Raw genomic sequence first — 24425 nt, 5'->3', positions numbered from 1 at the left:
GTAATGAAAAACCCTATTCAAACATTAACAACGGACGAATTTCGCTTTAGGAGACGAATGTTAACAAATTTTTAGAATTAATTTCCTTGAATATTTTTATTGTAGATTCCTTGTGGTAACAAAAGAATGTCCAAACACAACAAACATGTTGGGGTGTCTCTTACATTTTTTACAATTGTGTTCATGGAAACGCTAAGGCGTTTTATTTATGTAATCAAAATAGTAGTCTAAGGTAAACAAAAATTATGCAATTGCAAAGCGACTTCCAATTCTGAAAAAATAACAATTACATATTTTAGTTTGAAAAAAGCCATGGAGAAGACAACCATCACAGCAACTAACTGCAAGAAACCATCACAACTATCTGTTGGTGGCCGCAAGAAATCCGGACCTAAATTTGAACTTTCAGAAGAACAAAAAGCTGATATCAAAGAAGCATTTGATTTATTCGATACAGAATCGACTGGTTATATTGAAGTAAAAGAGCTAAAAGTAGCAATAAGGGCTTTGGGTTTTGAACCAAAAAAGGAGGAAATTAAACGTATGATAACTGAAATTGGTAAAGATTGCGGTGGTAGACTTACTTTTGCGGACTTTTTACAACTTATGACAATGAAAATGGCAGAGAAGGACACTAAAGAGGAAATCTTAAAGGCGTTTCGTCTATTCGATGATGATGAGACTGGGAAAATTTCGTTTAGAAATTTAAAACGAGTTGCTCGTGAACTAGGAGAAAACCTCACAGATGAAGAATTACGTGAAATGATCGACGAAGCTGATTTGGATAACGACGGTGAAGTAAGCCAGGAAGAGTTTCTGAGAATAATGAAGAAAACTAGTTTGTATTGATTTATTGTAATGAAATGTGTTTTTATTTTTCTGTAGCTTTGTAATATTTTATATATACTTTTTTTTTAAATATACAATAAAACTTATTCAAATAAATGTTGTAATTGAAATAACTGTAATTTAACAAAATTTGCAAACAATACGAATGCAGCAGAAAAAATTCGTTTTATATGGTTGTCAGAAGTTCTGAATTGAAACAAACTTCGGTATAATCCATATGAAGGGTTTAAAAGTTTTTTTTTGTTTGTATGATTTTTAGTCCTGGAAAATCTCCTCAAAAGTCGATAAGAAAATCTCTTAAGATATTTGATATTTTTCATATGAGCGATTAGTTACTTTAAAAACTTTAAAAAGGAAAGCGTTGAAAATTTGGTTTTTTTATTGCATAAAACTCTTTAATTTTATGTAAATTTGGTTAAGAAGGATGTAAACAGCTTTAGCTTAAAGAATATCAATAGGTATTTCTTATTCTACCAAGTGAACCAAAAGCATCATTGGGAAAAGAACTGTCAAAAAACTTAAAAAAAAATCATATATCGAAAAACTATGAAAACATAAAAAAATTAGAAATAAAATGCACGACTGGGACACACGTACTTGCTCTTGTAGTCCAAAGTATCGTTATCTTAAATATCTATTGGAAATTCAATATTTTGTTTAATGTCGAAAAAAAAAAATAAAATAAAAAAAAAAAAAATTGAAAAATTGTTAAAAAAATTATATTAAATTTTTTTTTGTTTTGTTAAAATCAATAAGAGTATTATGTAAACCAAATTTAATTGAAATAGTTAGAGCCGTTTTCGAGAAAATTGCAATACCTCGAAAACGTTACATGGGAGATATGCGTTAAATAGGAGATATTAAAAAAATAAAAAATATTGGTCTAGGGAATTACGTAAAAATCATCTGTTCCAAGATTCAAGCAAATCCATCCATCCGTTTAGGCCTTAGCTCGATGTACAGGTGGACGCACAGACGCACATACGCACAGACGCACAGATCGACGGACGGCATGACGAAAACCACATTTTTGATCTTCTCCATCATCGTAATGTTGGTTTTGATTAAAACCTCGAATTTTTTGACGTGATAACGTCTTATAAATCGATGAACCATGGCAGCCACCACAAAAAAGTGACGCCATTTTCTAACGTTACACTCTCGCACTTTCGCAGTGCGGCAAAATATTTAAATTCAGAATTAAAAATAAACTATTAGAGATATAAAATTCTTCTATAGCTTATTTGAAAGATAATAACCTAAAGCTTTATCCAAGTGAAGGATTTTTAAAAATTCCGTCATTTAATAGGGTAAACAGGGGTAAAACGGAAAGATGGAATTTGGGCTAAAATCTAAACGCGAAGTTGTAGAGAATTGATTTTTTTGATATAGATAGATGAGATTAATTTAAGAATAACTGCGCTTAAGAAAAAATTGTAAAAAAATTTGAAACTAAGCTATAACGTTTTGTTTAAACGTTGCACACGTGTTAGGGCTATGACAAAATGATGATTATGGATATGAATATTATGGGGACATTTTTTTTAACAATTCTAAAGATGTCAGATGAAAGATGGGGGAAAAAAAATTAGGCGTCTAATACGGATTTTTTTTTAATACACTGCATTTCGAAATATGATTTTTTGAAAAAAACCTATTTTTTAGGGGTATTTTTTGGGTAGTTTTTTTATTTTTAGCTTTTTTTTTGGAGCGTTCAAAAAATCTCGAATTTATAGGACATGTAGGCCTGGACTATCCGCATACATGTGCAAAAAATTGGAGTTCTATTGGAATCCAAAGTGACCCCATATTACTTTTGTACCTACTGCCCCATTAGGATGGGTAAAAAAAATCCAAAAATTTTTTTTTTTGATTTTATACCCCAAAAATTCGATTGCTAGACACCTCTAGAATATACTCACCAAATATGAGCTCTTTGTATTAATGGGAAGGTCCTCCGCTACGGATTTTTCCATTTGTACATCAATCTTCTACTAAAAAAAAAATATTTTTTTTATAAATCGACTTTTAAGCGAATTCCTTTACATAATGTTCTTGTAGTAATCGATTTTTCGGAGTGTAAAAGAAAAAGAAAAAAAAAGAATTTGGATTTTTTTGAGCCACTCTACTGCCCCATATTACTAATTATGTAATACAAATTTCATACTTTAGTAACGAAGTGCCCAGTGTTTTTTTTTTTTTTGCTAGAATTAGGTAGGTCCTTAATCCGATAAGGTAAACAAGGAAATTTCAGCAAAATACTTTTTAAAATTTAAATCTTACCAGTTTTTAATAATGATTTTGTGAGCATTATTGTTAAATTGGAGTTTGTCTAAACTATACAACTGCCTTATCGACTGTTATATTATCAGTTTCACGAACCACTTACACAAACTTGTTTAAAAGAAATTATGTCTCCGCTATCTTCAACATCGCATTCTATGTTTTATTGGAGACTGTAGTAAATGCATTTTAAGTGAATTTTCATTTTTTTTTAAATTTAAAAACTTCTATATTTGTTGTTTTTATTAAAATTTATACGAGATACAAATGAATGAATTTTTTAAAAATAAAAACGATATTATTTTACTGCAATCGAATGTAATAGGTTTCTTAAAAAGTATGACTAAGTTATTCACTTTTAATTTATATAGAATAAATGCGTTTAATGGAAATCCTCATTTTAAAATTTTTGTATTGAAAGACTCTCTGTGCAAATTAATTGTCCCGCTTGAACTTCCGAAGTTCATTTTGTATAGCTTCTATTAGCGGAGCAGCCGATAAGTCATCTCTATTCAACGACTGGTTGGTACTCGGTGGAGTTTCGGCGGGTCTATGAAAAGGTCCAGCACTAAGTGGCCTTACCAAAGGCTGATGAACACCACCACTCCCCCAAGCTCCCATATTCGGTGATGGTGGCTGTGTGGAATGGTTGCTGATCGAAGTTTTTTCGGGCTGCGCTGTAGATGGCCTTGGCCCCGATAATGACCTCGGATTATCCATTGAGCTGTAAGACGAAAAAAAAGGATATCATAAAGGCCCGTTTACAGTTAAATCTAAGAAGGGGACATTCTTACCCTGCGGACTTGCCGCGATATTCGCGATTTGTTTGCTTTCGCTGGTTTGTAAAGTTTTTCGTCGGAAGCGGTGTCGGAAGGTCATCTTGACTGGAGTACATTGATAGAGCGCCCTCTAGTAAGCCCTGATAGTGTGATCTGGTTTCGGCTGGATCCCGAATCGGGCCTGGTTCATATGCAAAGTCTTGATCGTCTGCCAAACAAGATGAAAACAAGTGTAAAGTTGTATGTGTGTGTGTTAGTTAGAGATATGTACAAGAAGAGGATTATTTGGTTGGTTGGTTGTGGTGGTAAATATTATATGGGTTTATTTTAAATGTGGAGTGTTGTTAGTTATCAGTGTGGACTACCGTTATCTGAGGCCATGCGTTTCTTGTGTATCTCCCAGACTATTGGACCGACCACGCCTGGATCGGGATTGTCACTTTGAGATGCAACTCGCATAGATCTTGGAGCTTTTGGCTCTAGGAACCTATCTATCGAAGCAACAGCTTCGGTAAGAGGTGGGTTAGCGCGTTGTTTGCGTGGGGGTTTGGGTATTGTTTCATCTACGTTGTCATAATAAGTGACAAAGACAGGTTCTAAGACTCTATTCAAAGGTTCCGGAAGAGTTTGCTTTGGAAAACTCTTCACCGAAGCCATCGATAAGAATGATCCAATACTTCCGGTCTCAGATGACTTCTCACTAGGCTGGAGGGCTCGAATAATTTCACGATTAATAGCCTGAGTTGGCATTTCATCAGGGACACAATCATAAGTCTTATCGGTGAAGACTCGATTTTGAAGAAGTTTATTTCGATGATAGTTGTTGTGAGGATTGAAGGCCTCTGTGCGTTCAAAATTTTCATAGCTTGGACGTAATGCCTCAACTATACTCTCATTGGATGCTGTAGTTTCGGTCGAAGAATGATTCGGTGCATCTTCCATCGATCCAACACGATTCTCAGACAAGTACCGTCGTTTGGTCTTGTGTTTCGTGTTCGATGATGATGAATGCTTTTTGTCTGTTTTTCGCTCGGAAACGACTTTTGTGTAAATTGCTTCTTGATTTTCCGATTTCTCATATTGACTTTGGCGACGTTTGCGTTTGTCAAAGAGAGTTGCAGCTTTTTCATCTAGCATTCTTTGAACATCAGCATTAGGTGGATTGATGGGAGTGTAGACTGAAGAATCGGATGTGTTGTCACTAGAAGTTGTCGAACCACGTCTAGATCGAACTTGGGCTGGAATAGTCGTTCGAGTAGTTTCGTTTTCGTAAGCAAAATTCTGAATGCCTTCGTTAGTTAGTTTTACACGTGGAATTGTGGGTGGACCAATGATGTGTTCGTGATGCAAAGGAGAGCTTTTTTCTGCAAGAAGCTCATTACGACTTGATGCTCTATAGAAGATTGTTTTTTGTATTGAATTTGGTCAAACATTTGCTAGGAAAGTTCTTACCGTTTGGATGCCGAACGTAAATCTCTTTTAGGTCTTCCCATTAGCAATAAGGCAATAAGTAATAATATAAGTAGGAGGATCACTAAGGATCCGATGACTAATAGCAGTGGATTGTCTCCTAGAGAAGCTATGATACCTGAATCGCTGCTTCTTGTTGCTGGCGCCAAAGGTGTTGCTTGAGGCTCGCGCAAGTAAGCTGCAAATCAGTATTGAAGCAAATTAATGAAATTGTAATAACAACGATGAATATAATGATGATTTTATGGGTATGAAGCGTGTTTGATATGATAATAAAATGGAATAGATGACTGATGAATAAGTATTAATAATGAGTTTTGGAAATTATGGAACATTCTCAACTTCAATTATTTTAAAATATTTAATGAATGTGCACATAATATTAAGTTGGTTTTCAATATTTCTGTTAAACCAAAAAATTAAGAAAAAACATAATTTGATATGTTACGTATACACCCCAGTGACCCGACAATCGCGATTTTTCTCTTCAATGACCTGATATAAGGGTAAATTAAATATATGATCATTTATAAGAAGAAAAAAACCTTTTCCATCTTGATATTTTGAAAAAAAAAAACTTTTTATCCCACGAAAGGTTCGAAGAAAAGTTGACAAATTAAATGAATTATTGAGACCTCACTTCTGTTCCTATTGCACAGGGATTAAAAATCACCAGCAATAAACATAATGCCGTGATAAGGCGTATAAGTCAAAATTCGGTAAATTAAGGTAAGAAAACTATGTATTGCACTATAAAGTTGGGATTGGGATCAAAGTTCTTTTTTTCAATATTCTGCTTTACAAAATTTTGCCTTTCGAAATTAGGCTTTTCATAATTCTGTTTTACAAATAGATGAGTCAAACGTCAGTAATTAAAAATACTTTAAAGTCTATAGATTAAAAATTACAACTGTTGCCGTTTTGATTTTTTAAGTTTAATTGAAGATTTTTGTGAACAAAAAAATTTTTTTTTTAAATGTTAATTAAATTTCATAAATTTACCAATGTTAAAAGATTGTCTAGGCAATCAAAGGAAAACAGCTATACGGAAGTGAAGGACAATCTTCCATCTTTTAGGCAATAAATGCAATTTTCTCACAAATTGACTGGACCTAAACACAAAAATAAATATTTGAACACATCGGCAACACCTACAATATTTAAATATACATTTCTAAAAAGCTAGAAGCTTATTCAATTATTCATATTTGCAAAATTAAAATTAAGTACATTGAAGAAAGGGTTTTTGAAAAAATGGTATAATAAATATCAGATTTTTGAAAAAAAATAATTGAAAAAAGTTGAATGGGCGGATTTGTATGGAACGTGTAAGTTACGAGGCTATTAATGAATTTGTTATTTTATGATGTTATTAAGTCTTACATATGTTTTGCAAAAGTTTTAACCTTGTGACGTACTTCAGAAACGAAAAAAATGCATTTTTGCATTTAACACTTTATGCAGATTGTCTCTATGTTGTAACTTTAATATGTATTTTAAGTGCATATTATGATACTGTGTCATTTTCCTTGACTCTGAAGACCTTAATCTTGAATATTCAACCACCAGAACCCAAAACTATTGGCTTTTTTAAATAACAATTTCAAGCCTATTTTAAGAGTTTTGTTGCTCATGTTTTTGTTAGTTTGAATCGTTTGAAAACTCTTGAAATAAATATCGAAGTTGTTGGCCTAAAAATCGTATTGGTCGGATTTTCAAGATGAATGTCTTAAGACTCAGAAAAAATTACAGAGCCCGCTGGCCGAACGTCCAAAATGCCCATTCTCCTTTTAATATGACTTTTTTAAAACTTTTTCGTAATATAAAAAAAGCATTTATCTTGGCCACATTTATTATGATTTGAAATTATAAAAAAAAAATGTCAATATGCATTACAGTTTATGAAAAAAATTTAAAAGTATTTCATTTTCGAAGAACTTTTTTTAATAGAAGTTATGAAAAAAAAAATTAACTTATTTTTTTTTTCATTCAATAGCCCTTATTGTTGAAAGTAAAAAAAAGAAATAGCTTATAATTCTTATTTGCCAAAGTCTTTGAGAAAATCAATTATTTAATGCAAAAATTCAATTTTTATCAAAAAATCCAATGAAATTGTAGTAGTTTTTAATTTTTTTTTTTCAAAACTTTAACAAATATTACATTTTCCTGCAAAAAAAATTAAAAAAAGGGTTTTGAAAAAGCTTTTCAACATTTTCAAAACTCTTTTTTAATGTTTTGCAGAATTTTTTAAAATTATTTTCTCCGAAAATTTACTGTTTATTTGAAAACTTGATTTCTTTGTCAATTTTTTTGATATTTATTTCTTGCTTGATAAATTAATAATGTTAAAAATATTAAAAAAATGTTTTTTAATATTAAAAATTAATTAAAAATGTATTAATTTTTATCAAATAAAAAAAATATCATAGAAACTCATACCTAGTTTGATTTTAAAAAAATACCAAAATTTAGGATAATCTCTTTTATAATAATTGTAGTTTTTGACATAAACTCCTTCTATCGCACACCTTGGATTTTTTCTTTCAATTTTAAACATAATTTTTTTTGTAATGCAGGCAAATTCTACCATTTTACCATTTTTTGCTAACTCCGAACTAACTTTCAGAAAGAAAATAACCTTTTTTTTTATTTTTCTAAGTTTACACTTTCATTCATTTTATTTCAGAGCAATCCGAAAATTTGTAAGATTTTCAAATTATTTATTTTCTAAATTCAATTCCTTTGCTATCACAACTTTATTACATATAACTCCTAAATTCAACCCCAAAGATTTTTGATTTAACGAACATGCTTCAATAATTTCATCGTCGCGTCTATGAGTATCGATCAAACATTAATTCTCATAAAATATGAAGACACAAAGAAGCAGATTCAATTTCGCCCCCTTTAATTTTGTTCATAACGAACCTCTATATTCCACACATATCACCCCCTATTCAGTCGATTAATTCAGTTGAATTAAATAGCTTGTAAGTATAAGTTGGTATTAATCTAAAAGAGGCATACAAGGAGACTTTATATTATTTCAACACTTACGTTCGGCTTTCATGAAAATATCCTTTCCCATTACCGAGGTAACCTCCAACTCGCTAACCAGTTTCATGTCATTAGCCGCGGTCACGGCCATCACCGGTCGGCCACCCACAAACACAGAGTAAATAATTTCCGTCTGATTGGCAAGAGGTCGCTCATCGCTGCAAAAAAGAGAGGAGAAAAATGAGGAAAGTGCAAAATGACAAGGGGCTATAAGGTTTGAAATGTCAAAGAGTAAAAAGAAAAAAAGCAAATCCTTTTTGGATGTTGTTTTTTTTTTGTTTTTCTTTTTTGGAATGACTAACATTTTCTCGTTGATGTCCTCGCCAGCAGTTCCAGCACTACCACCGGCTCTAATGACACTTGGCAGGCCGCCACTTTGAATGTCTTCCTCGGTTATTTGCGTGACGTTATGAATGACAATTCTGACCTGGTCGTCGGTAAAAATTGCCGGAGCATTAAATCCGGGTGGCGCGAAACTACTTCCATCCACACCCACTCCAGGTGTCTTATTGGGATGTCGGAAGAGCAGGTCTTCTTTGGTCCCATTGTTAGATTGAGTATTAAATAGCTCGAAGGCGAGTTGGTTTTCCTCTGTAGTTGTTGTTGATGGTGTTTCGAGATCCTGGTCGTCACTGCTTTGTTGTTCTGGAGAATCATCTCTTTCAGAGGATTCTTGTTGTTGTTGTTGTTGATAGTCGGGATAGGTTTCTGTTTGCAATTGACGTCTTCGTCTTCTTCGCTTTTTCCTGCGTCGACGACGTCGTTTAATTTCGTGATAGTCATCCAGGTCATCTTCATCGTTGTCGGTGGAATAGTCTTAATGGGAAAAAAGTTGGCAAAATGGAAAACATGCAAATTAGTTAAAAGCAAAAACTACTTTTCAAAGAGGATGATGATAATGATGATGTTTGTTTTGGAGGTGTAAACTAGCTGTGTTTGGAGTATAATTTTGATAGGTATACCTTTTTCTTTGAGACTTTCTTGTGGGTCTAGTTTTAAGTCGCGAGTGGGTGTGGCTCCTTCTTTGGATTGAAATCCATTTCCAATGCCCAAGTGTTTTGATTGCTGCCTAGAGGATGAAGATGAAATTGTGAATTATTTTCGAGGCTATAAGTTATTTTGAATAATGCGGTTTCGATAAAAATGTTTTCAATTCTTGGTAACAAAAATGCGTTTCTGGGTGAGCAGAGCACCTATGTACCATATTATAAGTATTTTTATATTCTAATTAAAACATAAGATTTCATCTTGAAATAGTTATTCCTTTCTCAATACCCTAATTTATACATTTTTGGTGCTCCAATATGAACAAAATCATCGAACTAAAATAAGTGAAAAATGGCTATTTGCAGTGACGAAAACTGTAGGATTTGAACCGGAAGACCTTTGAATTTGAAAAAAAAAGACGTTAATACCTTTAATTTGACAAAAATGGTCTAATGTATCATAGTTAATAAATACAAATTAAAAAAGAAATATGACTCGACTTTTAATGATAGGCAATTAAAAGGCGAAAAAACAAAACCTTTCTAACAATGCCTCATGTGTAAAATAAGGATAAGTGGTTAAGGGGGGAAATCCCTCTGGAATTTTTTATTTTTGCATTATTTTTTTTTGCGTAATAAATTTATTTATCAACCGAAGAAACTATTTTCAGTGGTCTTAGCCTTAAATGAAGCCTCAAAAGTGCCTAGATAGTCCCAAAACCAATGCGCTCCGAATCTATCATAGTACGAAAACGAAAAGTTTAAACGCATTTTTTTCGAAACTAGTTTTTTTCCGCGGCGTGCAATGTAACTCAAAAACTAATAAAGCTTGAAATTTGAAGCAAATTACTCCTTAACTTATTGGCCACAACATGAACCTAAAAGTTGAATAAAATTTTTACAGTAAATATTTTTTTTAAATACTTCTTTGTAAAAAAAAACATGGTTTTTTTTCGTTTTTTTGATTTCTAATTTTTATTTTTCATTAAAAAAATTTAGGTTCATGCAATGCGTACTAATATCATCTAACGGAAAAAAAATTCCTTTTTGATTTAAGATGATTTCCTGGACCTGTGCATTGCACAGCGTAAACTAGAGGCGTCAACTTTGAAAGGCTCTAGAGCCGCCATTTTGTAATTTTTTCATTTCAAAAAAAAAATTTTTCAATACTTAATAATGTCAGTAATATCTTGTCTTTTTCCAAATTTCAATAAGTGCTTTCAGTTTTTCATAAAAAAATATTGAAAAAGGTGTCGTACAGAGGGATTTCCCCCCTTAAGAAGCTATGATGGAACAGGTGAACATTTATAGGTACATCCATGCATACAAACCCTCTTATCGGCTTGGCCATATTTGGGTAAAAATATTCAAATAATAATAAGTAAAGGGAAGTTTTGAAGGTTGTTTTGGTCAAATGTTTCTGAAATATGATAAAATGTTGAACATAGAAACGTTAAAGCAATTGTAATATAAAAATTGTTCAAGTTTTAAAAAAAACTCATTTTTGGATAAAAAAAAAAAAAATACATAGCGTAACGGGTACAATGGTTGGCACCCCTAAGCATTTCTTCACTTTGAATTACGAATAACTCTCGCATTTAAAGAGTTAGGAATATGTTTTATATGTCAAATTAAAGTTTAAAAAATGTCTGACTTGAATGTTATTAGAAAAAAAAAGTTTAAAAAACAAAGACTATTTTTAAAATATTAAAATAGGAAAAGCTATACCCAAAAGGTACAATCATTGGGCACCCAAGTACAATTGTTGGTACCCGAGGGTACAATTATTGGCACCCTCAAAATTGAAAGAAATACAAGTGTTTTTCATATATGTGGTTTTTGTCTAAATTTAGTTTTAGTTTTATTAAACAAAAAATCTTCATTTAACGCAATTAAAAAAAAATGAAATAAAATGTACGACTGGGTCTGATTCTTGCAATTTAAAATTACATACCTTTATCTTAGATAATTTTTGGAAGTTAAATCTATTTTTTAAGTTTAAATTTAACTAAAAATTATGTCATTTTTGCAAAAAAGAGAAACGTCATATTTCAGCTGTACAATTTTTTTTTGAAAAAAAAAAAACTAAACACGCTTTTTTGTTAGAATTTTTGTAGATCATTGCGTACGCCAAATTTAATCAAAATCGGAGCCTTTTTCGAGAAAATTGCAATATCTCGAAAACTTTATATAGGAGATACATAATATATCCGTTAAGAACGAGATATTAAAATAAAATAAAAACGGGTCTTGGAAATCACGTACAAATCGTCTATAACGAGTTTTTGGCAAATCTATCAATCCTTTTGAGCTCTTTTTTCCCCATTTTTCAAACATAAACTTATAACGGATACACGGTATAATTTATTGGCAGTCTTAAAGGTACAATTATTGGCAGTGCCAACGATTGATGTCCCAAAGCACGCATTATTGGCACCCCCCTGCCAATAATAAAACCACTGGGACCAATTATTAAAACCCCTTTTTAATTAATTTGAAAATATAATCAAAAACGGACAGTTACCAAATTCAGTGTCCATAGCGGGAACACTGTATTTTTTGTACTTTTTTCATGAACTTACAAAGGCTTTACTTTTTTACTAATTAAAAGGAACTCAGAATGAAATAGACCTAAATAAAAATGCAGAATTGTAGAGAATGAAAACAGTTTATGAAAAAAACATGATTTTTGTTCCTGGGCATAGTAGTTTTTGTGAAATGCTTTATTGCATGAAGGGTGCAAATAATTGGTACAAAAATCGGGGGTGCCAACCATTGTACCACGCTATTTCTAAATATTATTTTGAAAAATCAATTTTTTTGAAGTGGGTCAGAGAATTTTTTCGAAAAATGTTCAGTAATATTTTCTTAAATCTGGCAGAACAACTTTTTTTCAAAAATTTTAGAAAATTTTTATACAGGGTGTCTCAAAAGTACTGGATCAAATGAAACATGCTGATATGCCATTTTTAGGGCTCTCAGAATTTGGTAACTTATGCATCCAAATCCTTATGGTCGATTAATTGTAGTTTTTGTAAAATTTCAAAAAATCAAGACTTTGCAACAGTATTTTGCTTCCTTCGCCCATAATAGATTTTTGTTTTTTACAATTCTTTCTTTAATAATAAGAAATAATTAATTTATCAACATTGTGTTTTATTTCATACGCAGTTTTGCTGCAAATTAATTAACAGTTGCATGTTTTATAAAAACTCAATTTCTTACTTTTATTTCAGAGCATCACGCTGAAGAAAATTTGTATGGTGTTACACTGGTTTATTATTTTAAAAACATTTCCCGGTATTGCAGTTTTCAAAAAAGTATAAAATTTGGAGTTAGATCGAAAAATATATGTTCTTTTGTAATAATGGACGCGCATTCAAGGAAATTTAGCTACCCTTAGAATGTTTTAGCATAGTGCGAACAAGAGGACAATTTGAATTCAACAAAACATGGTTTTGCAGAACAAAAAAAAAAAAAAAAAATACAATACACGACTGGGTCGCACGACCTTGCTCTTAGAGTTAAAGTTGTTTAAATTTTTAAGACTTTTTATATAGACATTTGGAAAAAAAAATAAAATTGGTTTAAAAAAAAAATAAAATAAAATCTGAAATTAAATTGCCCTCCAAAACAAGCATGCAGTTTTGATTGTTATGTTAACATGCATTTTTAGAAAAAAAATTTTCAAAATCGTTAGAGCCGTTTTTTTAAAAACTAATTTTTTATAAATAATTTTTTGGAAAAAAAGTTTTAAAATAAAATTGGTATGCCATTTTGTAGAAATCACTAATTAGCATCTAAAAACTAAATTTCAAAAAAATTCATTGTCCCGTTTTACAAAATTTGATTTTTCAAAAAAAAATTTTAAAATTTTTTTTAAAAATCCAAAAATTATTTTTTTGGAAATTTTATTTTTGGTTTGTATTTAAATTATATAAATGCTTCTTCACAAAAAGTTTCGTTGAAATCGAATAAGCACTTTAGGAGATAATCGGATTTGAAAAAAAAAAGGTTCTATGGCAGGTACCGTTAATAATGATTTTCAAAAAAAATTGTTTTATTGAAAGATAGACCTTAGCTTTAAACTAACACTTGAATTTTTTAAACAAAATCTTTGGAACCGTTTTTGAGCAATTTCAACTTTACTAAAATCGGTATATGACAAGTACCGTTATTTTTGGTCCAAAAAAATTAATTCCAAAAACACCTCTGGAGAGTCGCCAAATAACGCTACATACCAAGTTTGACATTAATCGGTATATCCGTTTAGGCTGTAGGTCCTTATACAGACAGACAGACAGACTGACAGACAGATAGACAGACAGACAGACGGACTTCCGGGACCCACTTTTTTGGCATTGTCTTCTATCGTAATATCATGGAAAAATTTTATCTCAACTTTTTTTTTTACGAATGCATAACTTGATATATAGTACCTATAACGCAAGTAAAAAGAGGCTTTTATTTAAAGAGACCTGTTGTGAGTTTTACAATTTTGCGATCGAATTTACAACCATGTAGTAATTTTAACGATTTGGTGATAGAATCAACAATTATTTCTTGATCAAATTACAATCAAATTGGTTGTCGGGTCGATTTCGTTGTGATCTACAACCGATTTTTTTGGGTGCATAAATTACTGAACTCTTCATTAGCTATTTTTGAAATACATTTCCGTAAAAAACATTTCCAAAAAAATTTGGAGTTGAGGTCACTTGAACTTATTTTGAATTATATTCAATCACTCCACTTAAAATAAAAATAATTTTAATAATTTTTATTATTTTTGTTATTTTTTTTTTTTCTTCGTTATGAAGATTATTTTCATTTACAAAAGTAAAGCAAGCAATTTCTTAAATCTTCGCTAAGTGGTATCAAATTTGCAGATAGAGCATTACTGTAGAACAAATTGTTTCTAAGAATATACAAAAGAATCACCCCTTAATTTTTTCTTACCTTATTTCGGGACACCCTGTATAATTAAATTCGATATGACATGAAATTTGCGTTTGACATTTCCTTAAACCAGAATCCGTTATGGTTATTTTGTTTTAACAATAACTTTTGGCAAGTTTTCCTTCGGTTTTGACATTAACTTAAAGTCGGATACATATCCCTCTGATATAGCCTTTTTGGATAAATGTGTCTTTGTACTAACTTCTTTTTACAAATAGCTATGTTATAACTGCATACAAATGTATAATATTTTTCTTAATTTTGTTCACTATGTACACATGGTGTACATGTGTGTTAAATATATACTTATCAACTCAACACGTATTCAGTAAGTTCGATGTAATCAACGAGAATGAAATCGAATTAAATCTGAAATAGACGAACGCAGTTCCCTAACCTTTTCTAACTACTATATAACCAATATCTATAAATACAAAAACCCTATATATGTATTGAAAACGTGTACAAAACTAACATATTTTAATTTGACACTTACCTTGTAAATGCTAATCGATAGAGCTTAGCTAGTTTCTCTTCCAGCATTGGAGTGTCCTTTGTTGAATAGAATCCAGAAATAACAGTTAACAACCAATAACGTCTATCGTTCGATGAAAAGTTCAATGGAAGTTGAAAGCCATTATCCAAGCAATCCAAGCAGATGGGAATGTCGACTTCCTGTAGGTTTTCCATAATGAAAGAAAAACCAATTATGAAATTGCTTTAGCATTTCGTATACAATAGAGCACATTCTTCGTTCGTCCTCCGTTTCATTCATGCGACTTACATTGTGTCCTTCTACAAATACTGTTGCTACAACTGTATTTGTTTTAACAATGACATCCTTTCCTTTGCTAATCCCGGTGTGTATTTTTTTCACATATTCAGGTGGTCCATCGCCAGATCCTGTCCAAAAGAAATCATCTAAATGCACTTGTTCCTGCAAATCGGGATATTCGTCATCTTCATCTGAAAATATGATTGAATGAAGAAAAGTCTTAAATTTAATATTTTTCGTTTTATTTTGATATAGTTTCAAATGCATTTGGGGATTTTATATTTTTATCGATAAATCATGATGTTGCCATCGTTTTTTTTTTATTTTGTTCACGAACCAAACTATCCTTCTTTTTTTTCTATATTTTTTCCTGTTTCCATCCTGTTTGATCAATTGAATGTAGGGAAGGACTGCGAGTTGGGTTACTCCCACTTTTGATGTAATATTATTTCTTTGGCGCATTATAATGCGATCTGATAACATTAATCCCCTGGCTTCGGGTCTTCTATATACATTTACATCAGAAAAAAAGACATGAACACAGTTGTTAGTTCGTGACACATGTTTTATTGCATAAGCATACTGAAAGGCTTTTAATATTTTTATGATGTGCATACAAACATGAGTCTCTTGTGGACATTATATATGTGTCGTGTTATGTCAATCTAATTGTTTTGAATCACTTTTATTGTTGGTTGAGCACAGTTTAATTATTATTAAAATGTCAGTAAGTGTATACTAATACAAAGTATTTATTTTTTGCTAATAATAATAATAATAATAATAATTATAGTTATAATAGCAACCCTAATGGGATTTTGATTTAAGGTCAGCACAATTAACGTAAAAAAAAACGGTATTGGAAAAATAGTTCCGACTAACAAAAGCAAAAAAAATTATACAGACCTTTTTCTGTTTGTAAATAATACGAGATAATACGAGGAGCTGTGACAAAATTTTTAAATAAAACAAATCTTAAATGTTCTATTGGATTCATGAAGGTATTTTTTTAAGAGGCTGATTTTTGAGTGGAAAGGGTATCAAAATATGTGACATATGTACATTTTATGTGTTTGTAAGCTTTGAAAATTTTTCATTTAGAATTATATCCAAGAATGTTAAGAGTCCACAAAACTAACTTGAATGAAGAACTTTTTCAATTTTTTTTTGGATACAGAAGAAGGCATTATTTTGTTGCAGCTTTGAACGTACCACTTAAAGGTAATGAAATGTGGAACTTTTCACAGATTTGTTCCTCAATAAGACACCATTTCACTCAAAATATTTTTATGAACTCTTTAGATTATTGGTTCTCAATGAACCCTTTTATATTTTGTAGTTTAATTGTATATGTTTTATAAATATGTATTTTATTCTTGATTTGTCTCCTTTTTCTACCCACCAAAAAAACTCTTCGATTCAAAACATTTGGAAATGTGAATCTTTTTGACTCGTAATTTTTATTACAAGGGAAAGTTATTGACAAGTTTCATTATTTAAGGTGATGCAATTAATATTTTGTTAAGAGAAAATTTGTATTTAAAAAAAGTACGTATACGCCCCAGTGAATTGATAAATTCTCTTGCATTCATGTACTCCTTTTTTTACTTAATTGGGGACAAATAAAGTATGTATTTCTTTGGCAAATGTTGTTCATATTGCAAATATTGCTTGGCATATTTCAAATAGCTAAATGTGATTCGTATATAACTTTGCTTTTGTCAATTTGAAGCTACAAAAAAAAAAAAAAACTAATAGACCAATGAGAATAAAAAACTTAATAGCCACTATTTTATAAAATTTTGTTCCAGGAACCAAGGTGCAGTTTTATTAACAATGATTCATTATTTAAATAACAAAAAAAATAACAAAACAATAAGGTAAGTTGTTGATCTTTTTTTTCCCCTAGACTGTATTATAGCCCCGTTGATAAAGTTATTTTACAAAAGCAGTTTCATGCATCTTTAATAAATACAATAAATTCCAAAAATTCTTTGTTATATAAGGGGAGCGGTTCAAAATTCTGGATTCCAAATTCTGGTTTTCAAAATTCCGCTTTTATTATATTCTGTCTTTCAAAATTCTGCTTTTCAAAATTCTGCCAGCATTTTTTTGAAGAAAAAATTCTGCTAATTCTGTTTTTTTTTTTCATAGCATATGCGTTTACTTAACAAAAATACACCTCAGTACAGACACTTAACAGCACGGGCAACTAGGACCATTTGGCTGAGACAACACAAGACAATGACACAAGAGAGAGACAGATAGACACAAAGAAAGAACTACGTGGCATAAAGGAGGAGACATAGTTGGAAATTGTCTCATATTATCCTACAGGTGGCTTCAGTTAAGCTGGTGATTTAGAAAAAAACATCTGATTTATTCTTTTACGAAGCTTATTTGCTAGTAATTTCGTTAAAAATTATGTTTATGTAAATTTAAAATTAGAATCATAGTCGGAGTTCACTCGTTTATGTGCTACATTTAATACCGCTTCTGATAAAATAGAAACAAATAAAAATCAAACAAAATGACTGGTCAGTAGATACGTTAATCAGCCCTTTTTTGTTATCTATCTTAATAAGCCATTAAATAAATAAAACAAAGGCATATCAAAATTAAATTCTCGTAACCCTCTAGTTTGTTTCAATTTTATCTAGGCCAACTTTTTAACCTCATTTATTTGATTCCCAAAATAGGAACTTTTTACCTCAAATCTTTAAATAGGGTAATTTGATGCCAATCATGAAAATTCATGAATTAATTTTTCTGATATAGCTTCTATCTTTTCTGGACCATAACTATGGTATTTTATTATTATATTATCCAGCGAAATAAAAGTCTTTTACTATTTCTTATACAAAATATTTTGAAAAATATTTTGCAATATAAGCCACACATTAATAGGTTATGTACTTGATAACACGAAGAAAAGTAAAAATTAAAAATAAATTTATAATTTGTGTTTATTTTAAGCAGATTTATTCTTAAGATCATGTTTATTTTTTGGCGCCCACGAACAGCAATTTTTTTTTAATATTACTTTACAGTATTGACAATACCTACCTATTAGGGTGCTTCTTAAAAATCAATTTTCGAAATTTTAATGGGACACCCTTTGATATTGTTCTACATGCCTTAAACATAAATTGGGTAAAATTTGGTCCAGTTTAAACACGTTTTAGGGGTAGCTACCACAATTCAAAGTTTTGAAAAACACAGAAAATTTTGTTTTTTTTTCTCAGAAAATTTAAAAATTTGTAATCAGAATCAAATAAAAAGTTATATTAAATCTGTTGCCGCCAGCATAAAGGATCAGGATTCTAATTTTAATTTTAACTTAAATTTTTACTTGTTGTTTTTTAAATGTTTTTCAATATTAAGTTTTTGCTCTCAAAATATTTGTTATTATAAAATTTCTTCTGAATTGAAAATCTCTAATTTTTCTCAACGGAAATAAATATTATACTACCTACAAATTTGGATCTAAATATTAAAAATAGATATTGGAATACTTCGAACTCAAGGTAAAATATGAGCTATCGAAACATGGTCCTTCGAGCCGGATTCTATGAACGAACTCTCTATCTTGTGGATAAATAGAGTTTTACATGAATTTTGTGAAAAAATGAAAAAAATGGAAAGTTGCATTTTGATCATCATTATATATTTATTTATTATTATTACTTTTTTTTTATTATCAAGAAAAAGTGCAAAATGAATCAAGATGAGGGTCAATTCAGAAACGATATATGTACATATATTTGGACGGAAATGAAAATGGCAGCCAAAGCGGCGCAGGTATAATGTTGTTTAGAGTTAAATTCGGAGTTTGAAAGTTCCAATTCGTGTTTTCGTTGCGCTGACGAAGCTTGAATTTGGAATTTCAAGTCTGAAAGTAAAGAGCTTTATGGATTATGGATTAGATCGTTTGGTGTTGCGCTGACACCATTCGATTTCAGATACAAATATTTTAGTGAAAGTGCGTTTGCTAAAAGTTTTTTGTATGCTGTTGTGCATAATGAGCTTTATGGATTATTGATTGTTTCGTGTTGCGCTGACACAGTTTGATTTCAGGCGAAAATTTTTAGTGAAAGTGCGTTTGCTAAAAATCTTATGCTGTTCTGCTAATAATTTCCTATTTTCAAGTGAAAGTGCGTTCATACAGAAAATTTTGGAAATTATTTATGCCTTTAATTAAGTTATTGTTGCGCTTACAATAAACTATTTTTCTTGTTTCTAGAGAATTTATATTAATTGATTTCTTATATATTGTTTTCAAGTCGCCTTCAAAAGAGCAGGTTCGTCAAGAGCAATTGTATTACATAGGTTTCTTCAGTTAGAACGCCGTTTCAAGAGCGCTCCAGAATTAAAGGCAAAACATTTTGCAGCCATTAATGAACTGCTATGTGCTGGTCAAATGAAGTTAGCAGATCGTCCACTAAATGAATTATGATACTTTATGCCGCATCATCCAGTGCTAAAAATGTTTGGTATAGTGAACGATGTATCATGCAAAACAGATCGGGGTATTTCATTTAACGATGTGCAGTTAGAGGTCGAAAAACTACAGGAAAAATTGCCCGATTTAATTATGCGCTTCAAATGTCATCCAGTTGCTGTCACTGCAGTCATTAAAAATATGTATTTACAGATGCACATCAATCCTAAGCAATGGGACCTGCAAAGAATATTTCTGGCTCTAATGAACAGGCTTGAACTTCGAAGGTGTAGCGATTGAACTCAAGAAAATGCTTCGAAGCTGGAATGAAATTCCAGAAATATCGCACTGAATGGAGATTAATCACACCAACTGCACTGCATGGGCCCAAGGTGACTAAATAACTATCCTTGAAGAAAATGTTCCTCCGACATTCTGGAAGACAGCTAGGGTAATTGAATCATTCGCCGGGGCTGATGGTTTAGTCTGAAATGTTCGATTGCGTGTCGCATCTTCATATTGGAAGTTGAAACCAGGAGAGGAAAAAGTGCCTTCTATAATCTGGGAACGTCCGATACAAAAACTGTTCCGGCTGGCTGCCGTTAAAAACTGAAAGTGAAGCAGAGCATTCACGGGGGGAATGTGTTGCCGCCAGCATAAAGGATCAGGATTCTAATTTTAATTTTAACTTAAATTTTTACTTGTTGTTTTTTAAATGTTTTTCAATATTAAGTTTTTGCTCTCAAAATATTTGTTATTATAAAATTTCTTCTGAATTGAAAATCTCTAATTTTTCTCAACGGAAATAAATATTATACTACCTACAAATTTGGATCTAAATATTAAAAATAGATATTGGAATACTTCGAACTCAAGGTAAAATATGAGCTATCGAAACAAAATCTTTAGCTGTTTTGAAAGAAATTTTGATGAAAATACAGCGGAATAAAAATTGCGTTTAATTTTGAATATTTTTGAGTTTCTCATTTTTTTTTTGTTATTCTGTAGAATAGCTTACTCAGTGATCTTTCTTGGTTGAACAATTCAATGTTTTTATCTGATTGCTTATGAGCTTAGTATCTTTATTCGTCAGACAGTTAACTGACTGTTTATTAGAAGATTGAAAAAGATTGAAAATCGGGTCTTAAGCATACTCTGTATTGTTTTCCCTACGATAAAGCATTGAAAACAAATTTTGTTGAAATTGATCTTTTTTTTTTTTACTTAAATCTTTAGTGAACGATAGCAACCCCTCAATTTTAATATTAAAATCGGAAAAAAATACCATATACTATGCTTATGTGGTAGAACATAATGCAGGGGTGTCCCATTAAAAAATCGAAAATAAATTTTTTTCGACCATATAAGAAGCACCCTACTACCTACATATATAAGTATTTTCATTATTTATAACTAGAATATAATATGTTTATAAAAAGACTCTTTTAGTACTTTTAAGACATTAACGTCATGCAAAATATACTCAAAAATTTTAAAACATTCTTCAAGCTGTTTTGACGTAGATACTTACACTAAATGGAAAAATACTTTAAAAGTTTTTGCCTTTAAAAGAAATGCATGCAATTTAAAAAAAAAAAAGAATTTTTATCTTTAATTTGACTTTGAATTTATTGATTTTTTATTATTCTAAATAAACCCCCAGAATTAGCATGCTACAAAGCATTTAAATCCTTCAAATATAAAAAAATAAAGATAAAACGATAATATTTGTCAGCCAACAAAAAAAATATATGTTATTCCAATGTCAACATATTTTTCTACCAACAAACATGCATGCCACCATAAATTCATAATTTCATTAATACAGAAAAAATATAACATGACAGCTAAAACTGCTCCCAATATTGTCATATACTGTGTGTTGCATATGTGAATGAGAATTAATAGAAAACTCACATAAGCTCCTTAACCTTCCTCTCCAAAATCGTTTCTCTGCAAATTGACTTTTCACCCTGGTAAAGTGGTTGATAGGGTTTCAGTAACTATAACTTACCCACTAAAACGGCTTATAGTTTTCAACCCTTTTTTCTCTTACAAACAAACAAAAAACTTTGCAAGTGCTTAAGTTAGAAAAAAGCCACTCATAACGTATATGGATAATGAATGACCCTATAAAATAGAAAGTAAGTCTATTTTTTTTTCATAAAATAACCATAATGCTCAGTCGACCTTAAAATTTGGCGCAAAAACCTGCAACTGACATGAAAAATTGTTACACAATTCGAAATAATTTTGACAGAAAAATGCCAATATATAAAATAATATTCCAACGACTACTGATCACTTGACCATTGACTGGAAATCATTCACAAAGAACAACAAAAGTTCTCTGCTCTCGTTTCGTCATAGTCACACGTTCAAACAAAAACCTCCCGAAACAAAAACATAAAGTAATGACAAATGAGCGTGGTCACTCACGCATGTCAGCAGAGGTCAGGTGGACGTCAATTACAGAACGAAAAAAATTGGTTAGTTATTTTCGTTTCACTAATTTTTTCCAAAAAAAATAATCAAAAATAATTGTTCATTCCAAGGGCATATTTATTGTCATTAAACAAAGGGAGTTAAGGTATTTTCGTGTTTCCATTATGAACAACAAACTTACCATGGTTAATTTGAATCATAGGTAATCCAATATCAGAAGTGCCTAAAACAGTTGCAGCTGCCACAGTTACAAGGAAAACTTGTAACAAATTTACATGACTCACTGTCATTGTTGCGAAGAAATGTCATTTACAGTTCCGCAAAATACCAAAAATTCTGTCTGTCTTGTCGAGTATGTCAAGTTTCCTGTCAAATAGTTTCAACGAGCTGTCTTAAAGAAAAGTCTTTTGAAGTTTTCATCGCTGCCGTATTCACTTTTGTGCACTTCTAGCATATTGCTAGCATGTCACTATTTAACTCACTTAAATTTCCACGCAAGTTATTCGTATTTGCAAAACAGGGCTGTTAAACTAATAATTTGCGAATTGGAAAACTTAATCAGTTAGGAAATCAGCAACAGACATTTTGTTGGGGGTGGAGTTGTAACTTAAGTCATTGTGCGTGATTTGCTGTCAAATTGAAGTTGAAAATTTGCACAAAACTCGGTACTGTCTGGAAAATATAAAGGCTTTTATTTTTTGTTTGAATTATCTATCAGAGAGAATGGGTATAGAGAGACCGAAGGAAGAGAGACTTTTTCGATTTATTATTCCGCGATATGTGAATCACATTCGAATGTGCTAGTCGAACTGAATTGAATTGATACGTTTTGTTGGGAGTTTTGTGTTGTGCCAAGTAGATAGTTTATGTTATAGTTACTATTAGCAACGTTGTTGGTCGTTGGTTGCTTTGGTTGATGGTCGGTCATTGGAAAAGCGGCGGGGGTTGCAAGGGTGCATTTAGTTAATTCAGGTGGAATTTTGAAAATGTAACCAACTTCGGATTGTTTACATTAAGAACGAACGAACTGTTTAAATTGTTTCCGTAAACATTGACGATTTGGATTTGTGCGCTCAGACTGATGATAGAGGGGGGGGGGGGGGGTTTAGGGTTAATGGAGTTGGGGTTATATGGGCGCATTGTTGGCTGCAAAGTTTTTAGGCTTAACTACATACAAATACGTATGTGAATATGAAAAATTTTCATAACGTATTGACTAGTTTTTATATCAATGAGTTTGAACTGTCACGAAGCCTTTTGGCGACGAGGTTTGTGTGGAAGGTTTAATACTACGTTAGATATTGATATAATTGTTGATGGTGTGGTTGCGAAGATGTGCTATATATTCTAAAAGCTATGATTATTGTTTTTTTTTTTTATGACAGTACGTCAGAACCACAAGGCATACCTATGATTTGGAGGAAAAATGCGTTTGAAAAATAATAAAGTGAGTTATTTGTGTTTGTTTTCAGGTAATTTAAGCATCAAGCACTTATTAAAATAAAGTAATTGTTTTAACATTTGGTTTTTATATGTATACGTGATTGGTTTTTAATGTGTTGATTTGATTGTAAACTAAAAGGTTAAATCTTAAGATATTTTTTTGCTATTAATAAATTTGTCGTTAACACCCTAGATGCAAAAAGGAACTAGGAACTAAAATTGTCGTATTCTCGTGTTTGATTTGAATTAGTTGAGCTGAGTGACTTTTTTTTTGTCTTTTTTGAAGTTTTTGTTGTACATTTTAACGTTATTTTGATTGATATCGACTTTTACGTCAAATTAGACAAATATTTAGACCCACTCTTAATATCTATTAAACAAATTGCAAAAGTAAAGAAAAGTAAGAGAAAGCACAGTGGAACGAATGTGTGAGAAAAACGGCATTTATAATTTCTCGTTTTTTTAATGAATAAAATCACTAGTATTTACATTTAACTGTATTTTTATGTTAGTATCAATGACTTTAACATGGAAAATAGATACCTAAATAAGGCATAATTACTAGGGATAATTGGTCACGTTTAAACAAAAGAGCTGATCAGCAAACTTGATCTTATTTAAATTCATTGTATTTTTTGTTTAAAAATTATTTGAGTGTGATTTAAAAACACAAATGCAATTTTCTTTATTTAAAAAAATTTAATGAATTTAATTACCTAAAAAACATATTCTTTTTAACCTACACTCCTGCTCAAAATTAACGCACACATTTTTCGTCTGAAGTTATACCCCTGCATCTTATTTTAAAAGGCTTTAAAATTCTTTGGTGCATTTTTTTGTGTTTTGTTATTGTTTAGCAAGTCGAAAAAATGCTAAACTGCAACAGTATTATCAACCAAAAAAAAGATAAACCAAATTTAACAATTCAAGGTCTGAAA

At 30.9% G+C, this 24425-nt stretch overlaps 2 protein-coding genes across 2 annotated transcripts; one reads left to right on the top strand and one right to left on the bottom strand.

Annotated features, from left to right (window-relative positions):
* The first annotated feature begins 312 nt into the window (after positions 1-312).
* On the top strand, positions 313-849 carry LOC129914888 (uncharacterized). The gene has a single exon (XM_055994336.1). The coding sequence runs from the start codon at positions 313-315 to the stop codon at positions 847-849; it is 537 nt and encodes a 178-aa protein (XP_055850311.1).
* Positions 850-3538: 2689 nt separating this feature from the next.
* On the bottom strand, positions 3539-22906 carry LOC129915544 (uncharacterized). Its single transcript, XM_055995133.1, has 10 exons — positions 22226-22906; positions 15168-15349; positions 14880-15058; positions 9401-9507; positions 8741-9254; positions 8439-8596; positions 5364-5559; positions 4277-5304; positions 3927-4119; positions 3539-3856 (listed from the first exon to the last, which is right to left on the bottom strand). The coding sequence occupies exons 1-10, from the start codon at positions 22332-22334 to the stop codon at positions 3568-3570; spliced, it is 2955 nt and encodes a 984-aa protein (XP_055851108.1). The 5' UTR covers positions 22335-22906; the 3' UTR covers positions 3539-3567.
* Between the last annotated feature and the right edge of the window lie 1519 nt (positions 22907-24425).

Source organism: Episyrphus balteatus, chromosome 3 (assembly GCF_945859705.1).
Source record: "Episyrphus balteatus chromosome 3, idEpiBalt1.1, whole genome shotgun sequence".
NCBI lineage: Eukaryota > Metazoa > Arthropoda > Insecta > Diptera > Syrphidae > Episyrphus > Episyrphus balteatus.
Note: the sequence above shows the minus strand (reverse complement) of the source record. Positions and strands in the feature narration are given on the sequence as shown.